This window comes from Theobroma cacao, chromosome 9 (genome assembly GCF_000208745.1).
Source record: "Theobroma cacao cultivar B97-61/B2 chromosome 9, Criollo_cocoa_genome_V2, whole genome shotgun sequence".
In the NCBI taxonomy this organism is placed as follows: domain Eukaryota; kingdom Viridiplantae; phylum Streptophyta; class Magnoliopsida; order Malvales; family Malvaceae; genus Theobroma; species Theobroma cacao.
In genome coordinates this window covers 229,032-240,546 of record NC_030858.1, presented here as the reverse complement: position 1 = coordinate 240,546, position 11,515 = coordinate 229,032, and the positions used below count along the sequence as shown (strand labels likewise).

The following is an 11,515-nucleotide window of genomic DNA, read 5'->3' as shown; positions in this document are numbered from 1 at the left end:
GAATAAAAAAAATAAAAAATTCAAAATTACATTAAGATATTATTTAAAAATTTTACCTATTCTTCACAAAAAAAAGATTTTAATATTCAATACAACATTTTCTATTTTCTCTTTCTTTTTTGAGAAATTGAAGCATTACTTATCTTATTGCTTGTTATATTAATAAAAATTTGATATTATTATTATTATACAAAATTTGTGAGTTGTTGTTTTTTTATGAATTTTTTTTATTTTAACATTTGAAATAGTTTAAAGTAAATTTGTTATGCCTTAGTTTATTAAATAATTAAAGATGACATGAATAATTTTTATGATAATTTTAATTAAAATTAAAATTTATGTAATTTATTTTATCAAACAATTAAATATATAGTTTTAGTTTAATTTTAAATTATTTTTTGTTTATATTACTTAATTCTATAAAAACTTTTATAATTTCCTTAGGTGGAAGTTTCCAGGCAATTCATGGGTTGGAAGAGAAAGCCCAAGGTTGGCTTCAAGGTCTAGTCCGTTCAACTAACTTAACAGCTTGGATTGGATTCCCTCCGATTCCGGCTTTCCTCATCCGAAGGATATATTCTTCACTGCGATTCCACGCCATGTTAATGTCATTGACTTGTTGTTACGTTAATTTTTCGCTCCACCAGAAAGACAAAGCCTCGCTTAACCAGGTTAATCACGTTAGGACGCGTGTCGCATTTGAAAATTAGATGATGACGTGGTCAATCTCTGTCGGGTCGTGGCGTTAATGCAAATGCGAGTGGCTGTGTGCAGGCGGCGCCTAAGGTCCTCGAGGTCCAACTCCATCGCGAAAGCGAAAGGTAGAAAGGAAGATTCTCATGCCAAAACAACGCGAGCTTGATTGGAATTAGGCTTTCACCCTCTAGGTTACCTTAACTGAACCCGATCCCATCCTTCTCGTTCGATCCATGCTGTGTGAGTGTATTTCTCCTTGAACTAGTTGCCAATTTTGGAGTTCCAGGTCGCTTCTTCTGTTTATTGTGATATTTAGATTTGTATCGGTTCTTATTGTTGCAAATTAATGTATTTATATTTATTGATTTATGTTTTTTAAGAAGATTTGGAATAATGACTCAATCCTCAAGGCTCGACGTTGCAAATCAAACAATGTTGTGATTTTCAATCCGAGCGTGGTTTTACCTTCTGTTTTTTACGCTGCAAATGGATTGAAATATTAATAGTAATATATGTATGAATTTGCAATTACTTTAGTTTTGGGTTTGGTGTATGAATTTGCAAAGCAATGTGTCCAATTCGTATGTCTCATTTCCTTTGCAAGTGCAAGTGCAAGTGCGAGTGGTAATTTCATTATCAGGGATAAGACAGTGATGATAGTTGTCTGATTTGCTGAGCCTGAAGAGTACTGCATCTCAAACTTTAGTTTGACATTGAAATGATTGATTTGTCATTCCAAATACTGTGCTACAAGTAAATACTTCATTCCTTAAGAAAGTAAAGATATAGGAGTAATATTGAATGAGCAAAAGGTTTGGGTTGTGGTGATGAATTCAAGCTTCACTAGATGGTTTAGATGCATCCATGTGCACGTATTTAGGATAAATAATCCAAACCAGCCAATTTAAGATTGTACTGATTGATGTTGAAAAAATGGAAATCATATAAGTTGTATTGTTCTTGGATGGTCGTTTATTGCATATGTTTAACTCTTAGGGGTTTCCAAACTCTTGCTAACCTTCACATTAATGACTGCTCATGTTGGTGTTGATTCATCCAAGTGTGAACTGTAGCACAATCTGATAATTTTCTTTTGATGTTACCTTTTTTCTTCCTCAGAGATCAGTGCATTTCATTATCTTGGCTTCATTTTGCTCCTCGTATGATGGGGTGGGGAAATATTTATAAAAGACGCGTGAAAGTTTTCTCAGTTGCTTTTTTAATATACCTGGATTATAAGGTAAAATTTCTTGATTCTTACCTCTATTTTTGAATTAATGCTTGGAGAATCTTATATACTTGTATTCTACCTTTATTGAAGGCTGTTCAGCAAAGAGAGAAATGGACTAACAAATCAAAAAGTGCTGCTTTATGGGAAAAGGCTCATGAGCGCAATGCTAAGCGTGTTCTCAGTTTGATAATTGAGTTGGAAGGCTTATGGGTGAAACTTGGGCAGTACTTATCCACGCGTGCTGATGTTCTTCCTCAAGCGTATATATCACTTCTCAAGCAATTACAAGACTCTCTTCCTCCTCGTCCTTTGAAAGAGGTAATGCTCTATATTTTGACATTTTGAGAACAATTTCTTACCCAATGTTATCACTCTGACTATGAACAAAAGGGACAGGGTTTAGTGGTTTAGATGGTCTCCTGCACTTCTATCTGCTCAATTGATGTAGTTGGCAATACTCTCAGTTCTCCTTTCATGCACTTCTATTATTGTTGAATCACTTAACTTTGAGGTTACTATTATCATATGATCCCACCATGAAGTTTATGCGTCCTAAGAATTACAAAGCTTGTTATGGTGATGACTAAGTAATATCTGGTCTGACACCCAAGATATGGAAGCCGTCCTACTTATTTGGATTTTAGTCACCATGTGCAGTGTAAAGACTGGATGTTCTTATCATGTTTGTGGAGTACATATATGCCATCATGAGTGGATATATAAACAGGTTTCCAAGTGCTTATACTTGTATATAATAACCTTGAGCATGAATTTTACTTGTTATGGATTAACTTGTATTTGGAAAATTATTAGCTCAATAAAAATTGGGTGGGGATAGCTTTGAGAAGTCATTAGAATGTGCTCAACTCAATGAGGTCGTATTTTTAAACTAGATGGATTCGGTGACATTCCTCCATTCTGCTTGACTAAGGGTGATGTCTTGTAAAATATCTAAAAAATTCATTACTGTATTGTTGGTAAAACTTGTTTTAGAAAGTTTGATTCACATGAGCATTTTGAATGCATAAAGAATATTAACGCTTTTTGGTTTGGAGAAGGATAAAGATCTAAGATTGCATGCTAAGATTAGATGGCTAGAATTCCATAAAAAGTCAGTGCAAGAGATAACTTGGTGCATCAGATGATTTCTGAAGGCTTCAGTATTGAGCGGTAATTATTCCATATAAGATGAGGATAAAGCAGCCGGGGAGTTTGGTACACAAAAAATAATGAAATTGAAACTTGTTTGTGTGTTAATATTTCAATTGATTCTATACATATTTAATTCTCCAAGGAAAAACTTAAGATGATTGTTTCTGTCTGTGTTCCTACCAGTCCTGCCCTATGTAATTATTGACTGAGTGCTCAATTTTTTTTGCACAGGTTTGTCGGACTATAGAAAAAGAGTTTGGCAAGACCATGGATGTTCTCTTTGCAGATTTTCTGGAAGAACCTTTGGCAACAGCATCAGTAAGGACCATAGACATGTTGCTTTATTCTCCCGAGGCAAATTAAAAGTATTTCTTTGGAAAATCTTGTTGTTGAATGGGGACATCTTTTATTCTATGCAGATTGCACAAGTACATCGAGCAACATTAATCGATGGGCAGGAGGTGGTGGTTAAAGTTCAGCATGATGGCATCAAAGCAATCATATTGGAGGTTTTGTTTTCTTATTCTTTTAAGATATTGAGATGAAAAGTAAGAGTTGCAGTCATTATGGTTGTTGGACATGCTGTTGTTTTACAGGACTTAAAGAATGCAAAGTCGGTTGTTGACTGGATAGCTTGGGCAGAACCCCAATATGACTTTAATCCAATGATAGATGAATGGTGCAAAGAAGCTCCAAAAGAGCTTGATTTTAATCATGAAGCTGGTATGCACTATTTTAACTTGATTTATTCTATATCTGATGTGTGTAATTGGAAAAAAAAAAGGATTTTCTTTTTTATTTCAATTATTCCCACTGTAAATCCACTGAAAGAAAGAGTTATATCACAATCATGAAATTGGGGCAAATTTTCAAGAAGAAAATTGATATGACAGGAAAGAAAATCCTTTTTCGACTTTCTGTATTTCCACATCTACTTAGATTGCCAATGAATTAATAGATTAATGTTGCTTGATAGTAGGTGGTGATGCATTGCTGGTAATGCCGATGGTACTGGTGATGGTAGCTTTGATGTTGTGTCAATGACAGTAGAGAAAACTGGTGTTTGACTTTAAAATGGTTTTGGAAATTACACAGTAGGTGGAGTTGGTGCATGAACCAGAAATAAAATTGTTGGCGATAATGCTGACGGTAGTAGAAAAGCAGTGGACAAATGAAAATTTTCTGGCATGAGCATAATGGTAATGATAATAGTGGTAAAAGTGATGTGGTGACATCAGTTTAGCAGGGCTGTTTCAATGGCTGTTTGCTAGTATGGTGATCTAATAGTATTGTTTGACCATGAGGTGGTCAGGCATCCAAGCAGCTGGGATTATGAGAATGGAACACCTCCTTAAGTTTTATGCTAATAGTTTGGACCTTTAAACCCTGGCCAAAAGATAAAGACGGATGAGTCCGGTTCCCAAATTCTCTGCACCCTTCTTCAATCGAGTCATGCAAATATTTTCTCGGACACATTGCAATTTTGTACCCTCTGTCTTTTTTTTCCTGTCATTTTTCTTATTGACACTTGCCTTTGTAGAGAATACTAGAACTGTGTCTAGAAATCTTGGCTGCAAAAAGTTACATGATGAGAACAAATCTTCCAACCAAGTCAATGTTTTGATTCCGGAAGTTATTCAGGTATATTCTGAGCTAATTTCTATACATGAATATTTGTTGCTATAGTGCATGTGATCCAAGATAGAATAAACTGTTAGGATTTGACCATCTGAGCATCCTTATGTTGTTCTTATTGTACCATGATTCATAATTTAAATTAAAGACGGTAGTAGTGGCGTGTGGAAGATCTAGCACAGGAAATAATTTTGATCTTTGTGACCATGTGGTACTAACATGTAAGGCCAATACATATGATGATTCCTGTCAGCTAATGACTCCTTAAAATGTTGCCTCTTTGAAAGGCACAGAAACACCTTCTAATTTTGAAAACTTGAAAAGCAAAACTTAATGTACAAATAGAAGTTCTAGTTTAACTTCATATAAAACAAAAATGAACTAATGTAAGATAAAGGAAAACTTTGAATTATAATAATTGAAATTTAAATCTTAAGGCTTTTAAATCTGTGGTCTTATGATTTTGTTTTAGACAAAAATTGGAATTAGCGCCCTTGCTTATCTTTGACGCGGTACCTATCTCTTTATAGCAGAATACTCTCCAACAAATCTTATGCCTATAAATGGAGAGGTCTTTAACTTTAGCTTCTAGGTTTTATCATAACGTCAGGTTCTCCCTGGAATGTGGTAGAGAAATGTTGTGTGCAACAACTCTAGCACATATTTTTCCTGATTAAATCTCCATGTGAGGAAGAGGTGTTCCTCCTTTTAGTCACCTTACATCTGATTAGCGTGTCAAGCTTATTCCTTCATTATGTTGCCTCTTCAGTTTAGAAGTCTCAGTCTGATTCCTGTTGGTTTTAATGACAGTCAACCCAAAGTGTCCTCATTTTAGAGTACATGGATGGAATTCGTCTAAATGACTCTGCATCATTGGAAGCTTTTGGTGTTGACAAACAAAAGATTGTTGAAGAAATCACTCGTGCATATGCCCACCAAATATATGTTGATGGATTTTTCAATGGTGATCCTCATCCTGGTATCCCTTTCTCTCTCTTGCCAACTCTACCTTGATGGATTTTTAATGGCTATCCTCATCCTAGTACTATAAACTGTGATCTATCTATCTGTCTATCTATCCATCCATCTATCTTTTGCAATTTAATTTCTCTGTACAAATAATTTTTGCCATGTGTACTTCTGATCTACTTGATGCTACTTTCTCATGAGTTTTGCCCTTTATAAGTTTTCTTCTTAACTTACTTGCAGGAAATTTCCTTGTAAGCAAGGAAGCCCCTCATCGCCCAATTTTACTTGATTTTGGGCTTACAAAGAAACTATCGAGCTCTGTGAAGCAAGCACTAGCAAAAATGTTTTTGGCATCGGCCGAGGTTTGTGTTTTATGTATGTATTTGTTTTCCATTAAATCTTGCATTTCATGTGAAATGCAGACCATTACAGAGATAAGAGATGGCTCAATATTTTGACCTTGAGCTGTAAATACCTAAGGCTCCATTGCTTTACCATTTAACAGTCATTTAATTCCTGTTTTACCAATATTTATTTAAACTGTGTCTTGTCCTTGTTTCACGTCTTCCTACTTTAAATGTGTGGATTATTTTCTCAACCTACTCATATCAATCATTGCTTTACCGGTCTTCATGGCTCTATACCTTCAAGTATTATCTAGTTCTTCAAAGTCTTCACCTTCATTTAGGTTAATACACACACACACACACACATATGCATGTGTGTGTGTGTGTGTGAGAGAGAGAGAGAGAGATATGATTCACCTTACTGTTTTGACATTTTTAATAATCTAGTTTCAATGATACAGACTTTTTTATTGCTGTCATCTTCTTCACTCCAAGAGTACTTGAAATGACTGTAATTGGATTATGAAATAATACATCACTTTTTGTGGCAGGGTGACCATGTGGCTCTTTTGTCTGCCTTTTCAGAAATGGGCCTCAAGCTGCGCCTTGATGCACCTGAGCAGGCTATGGAGGTAACAACTGTATTCTTCCGTAGTTCAACACCAGCAAATGAAGCTCATGTAAGTGACACTGCTTGCCTCACAAGTTGTCATTCAAATTCTGAGTCCATCTAATGCTATTTGTTTTTCCATGAAGCAAACCATGAAATCTTTGGCTGAGCAAAGAGACAGAAACATGAAGATTATACAGGAAAAGATGCAACTCAACCGAAAAGAAGTTAAACGCTTCAACCCCGTAAGTTTATTTCTGCTTTTCTTTTGGTACATAACCCTGTAAGTCCATTTCATCTACTACTGGTATTCCTTTGGTATTTTCCTTAACTATAGCCCATCATTAACTAAGGAATACAATTTGTTTTCAGGTTGATGCATTTCCAGGTGATATTGTAATCTTTACACGGGTTCTAAATCTTCTGAGAGGTCTGTAATAAAAACTCCAATCTTCACCTTGTTGTATTAAATGATTGTGCCTTTTGCTAATTGATCATTGTATTACATGGATTCAGGACTCTCATCCACTATGGATGTCCACATAGTATATCTAGATATCATGAGACCATTTGCTGAATCTGTTCTACTAGGGTGAGTCTATTTTAAAATTTACATGGTCAAGTTTATGAATATTTTCTCCTGCTTCCTCTTTGATTGAGTTGTGATTTCATTTTCAGAAACATTAATAAGGGACCAGCAGCAAATGCACAGTGGATCTATAACACGCCAGTCCATTCCGATGTAGAGGCCAAGCTGAGGCAGCTGTTAGTTGAGTTGGGAAATAATGATAAAATACTTGGGATTCAGGTTTGCACCACCAGCATTCTGTTATTAGACTATTGTCTGATGATCTGACAAGCCTCTATTTCTTTTTCAATATTTTGTTTACCTGCCTAATTCCACTACTACAGTGGTTAATTTCCAAGCTTGATTGCAGTCTATTATTTTATTGCCAGCCAAGTTGTTTGGAAACATTACACTGAGCTCAGTAAATGCGTCAGAGGAATTTGCTTCTCTTTTTCCTTCTTTTTCTCCTCTTTCTCTCATGTAGTGATTTTTCAGACTAAGTCCTTTTTCTTGAAATGGCTTCAATAATTGAGTCTGCTTCAAATAAGCATTTGAAACCTCCCTAGTTTTTCTATTTCATGCAGTTTGGCAGGATTTCATACACCTTATAAGGATCTTTTGAGAACAATTGAACATGCTGTATTTGGTTCCAAAGTATGTTACTATCACTAATTTATACGTTTAACCCTCCTGCACTGTCCATATTTTGTCTGGAAAAGCATTAGGGGCTAAGTTACTTTCTTACTTAAATAAATCGTTAACTATCTCAAGTGCCGAAGTAGAAATTAGAATTCCTTCTCTGGTGGACTTTTAAGATTTGGTGAAACAAAGAATAAGGGCATTTCAATATACAGTTAAGAGGTAAATTGCTTTTGATATTTTAACATTTTTGTTGAAAAGGCTAGTTTAAAATAATAAGTGACAGGCTTTATTTTCTTTTTCTATTTTTTGATTATTGTGACTTTAAAAGAATATTGACTGTTGTTGATCTTGATAATATTTTCAATTTTTATCTCAAGGTTTGTGCATACAAAGATGGGGAGGTTATTATTGATTCTGCTGCAGGAGTGCTTGGAAGATACGATCCTCGCCCTGTTCAGCCTGATACTCTTTTTTCTGTCTTTTCTGCAACGAAGGGTATTACTGCAGGAATGTTACACTGGCTGGTAGACAATGGGTATGCAATAATGTCATAACTGCAAAGTTCAATGTTGAAAAATCTTTAGATTCACTTTGTGGAATAACTGGAAAAAGTCGGTATGTCCTGTAAAATTTGTCTTACATATGTAGGAATACTCTTCTTTTTCTTGTCAGGAATGCATTGACTAAGACCATGCTCGTACTCTAGAATTTCAATATGTTAGTCTGTCAAATGTAATGAATTAGGAGAATTAAGGAATGATGGTTGGTCAAACGATTATGAGTTGTTCAAAATCTTGCAAATAATATGCAATTTTTTCATAGAAGAGATGCTTGAAAAATCAAAGTTACGAAAATTTTTAATAGTCTCTTACAAATAGTTGACTGTCTTGCAGAAAAGTCAAACTTGAGGAAAATATTGCAAATATTTGGCCAGAATTTAGAGGAAATGGAAAAGATCACATAAAGGTTACTATTCTGTACACATATACCTATTAAACTGGATAACCACCATTTAGAATTTGTAAGTATTTCATTGTCATCGTTCTTTAAACGTTTTTCCTTCAGGTACATCATGTGCTTAACCATACATCTGGTTTGCACAATGCCTTGGCTGAACTTAGAGCAGAAAATCCTTTGCTAATGTCTGAGTGGGATGAATGCTTGAAACTGATTGCAGCATCAGTACCTGAGACTGAACCTGGGAAGCAGCAGTTGTATCATTATCTATCTTATGGTTGGCTATGTGGTGGAATAATCGAGGTATTTTTTCATGCTCTCTCATTGGATTGTGTCACTGTAACTCAATGTTTTTGAGGTGCAAATTAAAAAGAAAAAAAAAAGGGTGCTAATGGTTAAAATTGAGAAAGAATCACACTTTCAAGTGTATATTTTCCTTCTCTTTCCCTTACACTTAATTAAGGCTTAAGATTCTAAAATCTTACCATATTCCTAAAATGATTATTTCATTTAATTCCATTATGATGCTTATTTGGAAAAAGAAAAATGAAGAGGGTTTAAATACTTCAATGTTGTTGGGGAGGACTATTAGAGTTGATTTTTGCAAAGGTCCACTATCCTTACACAATCATAGTGCTGTTTGAATTCAAAGGAAACTATATGGAAATCCTTCCCTTGGAGGAAAGCTCAAACATGTTAATAAATTTTTTTCCTGCGAACTTTTACCTAGCTCAGTGAAGTTAAAGTTCTCTTGGAAATTCTAATTATTTTTGGTAATTGTTTTCCAGCACTCTCTTGCTTGAATTTATTTTGAGAATATTGTTTTTCAAATCTCTCTCTCTCTCCAAGCAGTTAAACAATGTCTTTGCCAATTGTTATAATATAGTGGCTTTCACCAATCTCAAAAAAAAAAAAAAAGAAGGAAGAAATAGTGGCTTTGATAGGAATACATGGTCACTTGTTGTTATCAGTTTCTTCTTACTAACATTCTGCTGAGTTGAAACTTCAGGAACTTAGTCTAACAAACTAATACATATTAACCTGGTCTTAATGATTTGCTTGGGTGATACAGCATGCATCTAGGAAGAAATTTCAGGAGATTCTTGAAGAGGCATTCATTCATCCTCTTAAAATTGAAGGCGAGCTTTATGTTGGAATTCCGCCTGGTACTTCCAATTCCTGTCTTTATCCTCTTGCTTCATTAAGTAGAAATGCTACATACACATTACCTGCTGGCCCTAGTCGTTTTCACTCAAACTAGTATTAATGCCTTTATTGACTCCTCTCCAGGTGTGGAATCTCGACTTGCTTCACTTACACTAGATACAGATGATCTTAACAAGCTCTCAGAAATACGCAATCGACCTGTGATGCCATCCACCTTCCAAAACAACTTTGCCCAACTTGCAACTTCCTTACCTGTTTTATTTAATATGCTTAACATCCGCCGAGCTATCATACCTGCTGCTAATGGACATTGCTCAGCCCGTGCACTTGCACGCTACTATGCAGCCTTAGCTGATGGTGGTGTGGTCCCGCCGCCACATTCCTCTCTTTCCAATCCACCGCTTGGCAGGCATCCCCATATCCCCAGTTATCCTTCCAAGAAGAGCCATAAAAGGCAAAAGGGTAAGCGGACTAACATGGTAGATGCTGCGTCGAAGAATAAAGCTAATGGTTATAGACAAAACAGGTATTACAGTAAAGATTTCAAGGGTAGTGGCGACAGTTACACTAGGGTTGACAGTGAGGATAGCAATAGTACCAGTAGCACCAGTACAAGCAACTGCAATGCAAATAGGGATACTCCTCAAAACAAAACTGACAAGATTTTCTCTAACCCTAGGATACATGATGCATTCATGGGTGTAGGTGAATATGGAAATTTGGCTTTGCCAGATGGGATATTTGGACTAGGATTTAGGAGGTTGAAATCGAAGGATGGGTCTTTAATTGGCTTTGGGCACTCGGGTATGGGTGGATCAACAGGTTTTTGTGATATTAAAAACCGATTTGCTATTGCAGTGACCCTTAACAAAATGTCATTTGGGGGTGTGACCGCAAAGATTATTGAGCTTGTTTGTTCAGAGCTAAACATCCCATTGCCGGAGGAGTTTTCCGGATCTAGTAGAAGGGATCTGAATACCTTCAGTCCGTTGATTAATTAAGGACGAGAATAAAATTTTGCCATGTGGTACTGTTGTTACTTTGTTTATGTATATCATACATAGCCACACGGATTAATGATGGATTATTATAGGGTTATTCTTATACCACTTGATAATAAGGAAGAAAAAATTAAGGGGGTGATAATGATGGATAGACGGTATGTAACTTGTAAATCTTACTTATACATTTCCATTTTTTGTATCGAATGGTTTTAAGTGTATCAGGATATTAATATGATGGAATAAGGTAAGAATTTGAGGTGTGGTGCTCTCCTTTTGTATGAATTAAGATGGAAGGTGAAAAGGTAATACATAATGAAATGTCAACCTTGTTTTCCAAGTGCAGGCGAATCACCTATCATTACATGGCGATTAACGCTATCGCGTGACTGTGATTTGTGAATTAATGGGATCCAAAGACGAGGCTGGCGAATGCATGCGTGATACCATTCCTACACGTATTTACAAGTACCTAAAACTACGAAACGCGGTTTCTGCCCACTCTCTTCTTAAAACTTTTAAAATACTAGTACTAATGGC

At 35.6% G+C, this 11,515-nt stretch overlaps 1 protein-coding gene across 1 annotated transcript; it reads left to right on the top strand.

Moving 5' to 3' along the window:
- LOC18587595 lies at positions 497 to 11,244 on the top strand. The gene is made up of 19 exons (XM_018127300.1): positions 497 to 936; positions 1,816 to 1,936; positions 2,018 to 2,245; positions 3,311 to 3,397; positions 3,499 to 3,588; positions 3,676 to 3,802; positions 4,620 to 4,720; positions 5,525 to 5,693; positions 5,924 to 6,045; positions 6,582 to 6,710; positions 6,787 to 6,885; positions 7,013 to 7,070; positions 7,157 to 7,232; positions 7,319 to 7,448; positions 8,228 to 8,385; positions 8,744 to 8,816; positions 8,916 to 9,110; positions 9,880 to 9,973; positions 10,098 to 11,244. The coding sequence occupies exons 2-19, from the start codon at positions 1,859 to 1,861 to the stop codon at positions 10,973 to 10,975; spliced, it is 2,892 nt and encodes a 963-aa protein (XP_017982789.1). The 5' UTR covers positions 497 to 936; positions 1,816 to 1,858; the 3' UTR covers positions 10,976 to 11,244.

Bases quoted from the DNA above. Each gene is read 5' to 3' on its own strand.
- LOC18587595 (XM_018127300.1), top strand. From the start codon at position 1,859: ATGATGGGGTGGGGAAATATTTATAAAAGACGCGTGAAAGTTTTCTCA. The intron at 1,937-2,017 runs GTAAAATTTCTT...CCTTTATTGAAG, and splicing joins TAATATACCTGGATTATAAG to GCTGTTCAGCAAAGAGAGAA. The intron at 3,589-3,675 runs GTTTTGTTTTCT...GTTGTTTTACAG, and splicing joins TCAAAGCAATCATATTGGAG to GACTTAAAGAATGCAAAGTC.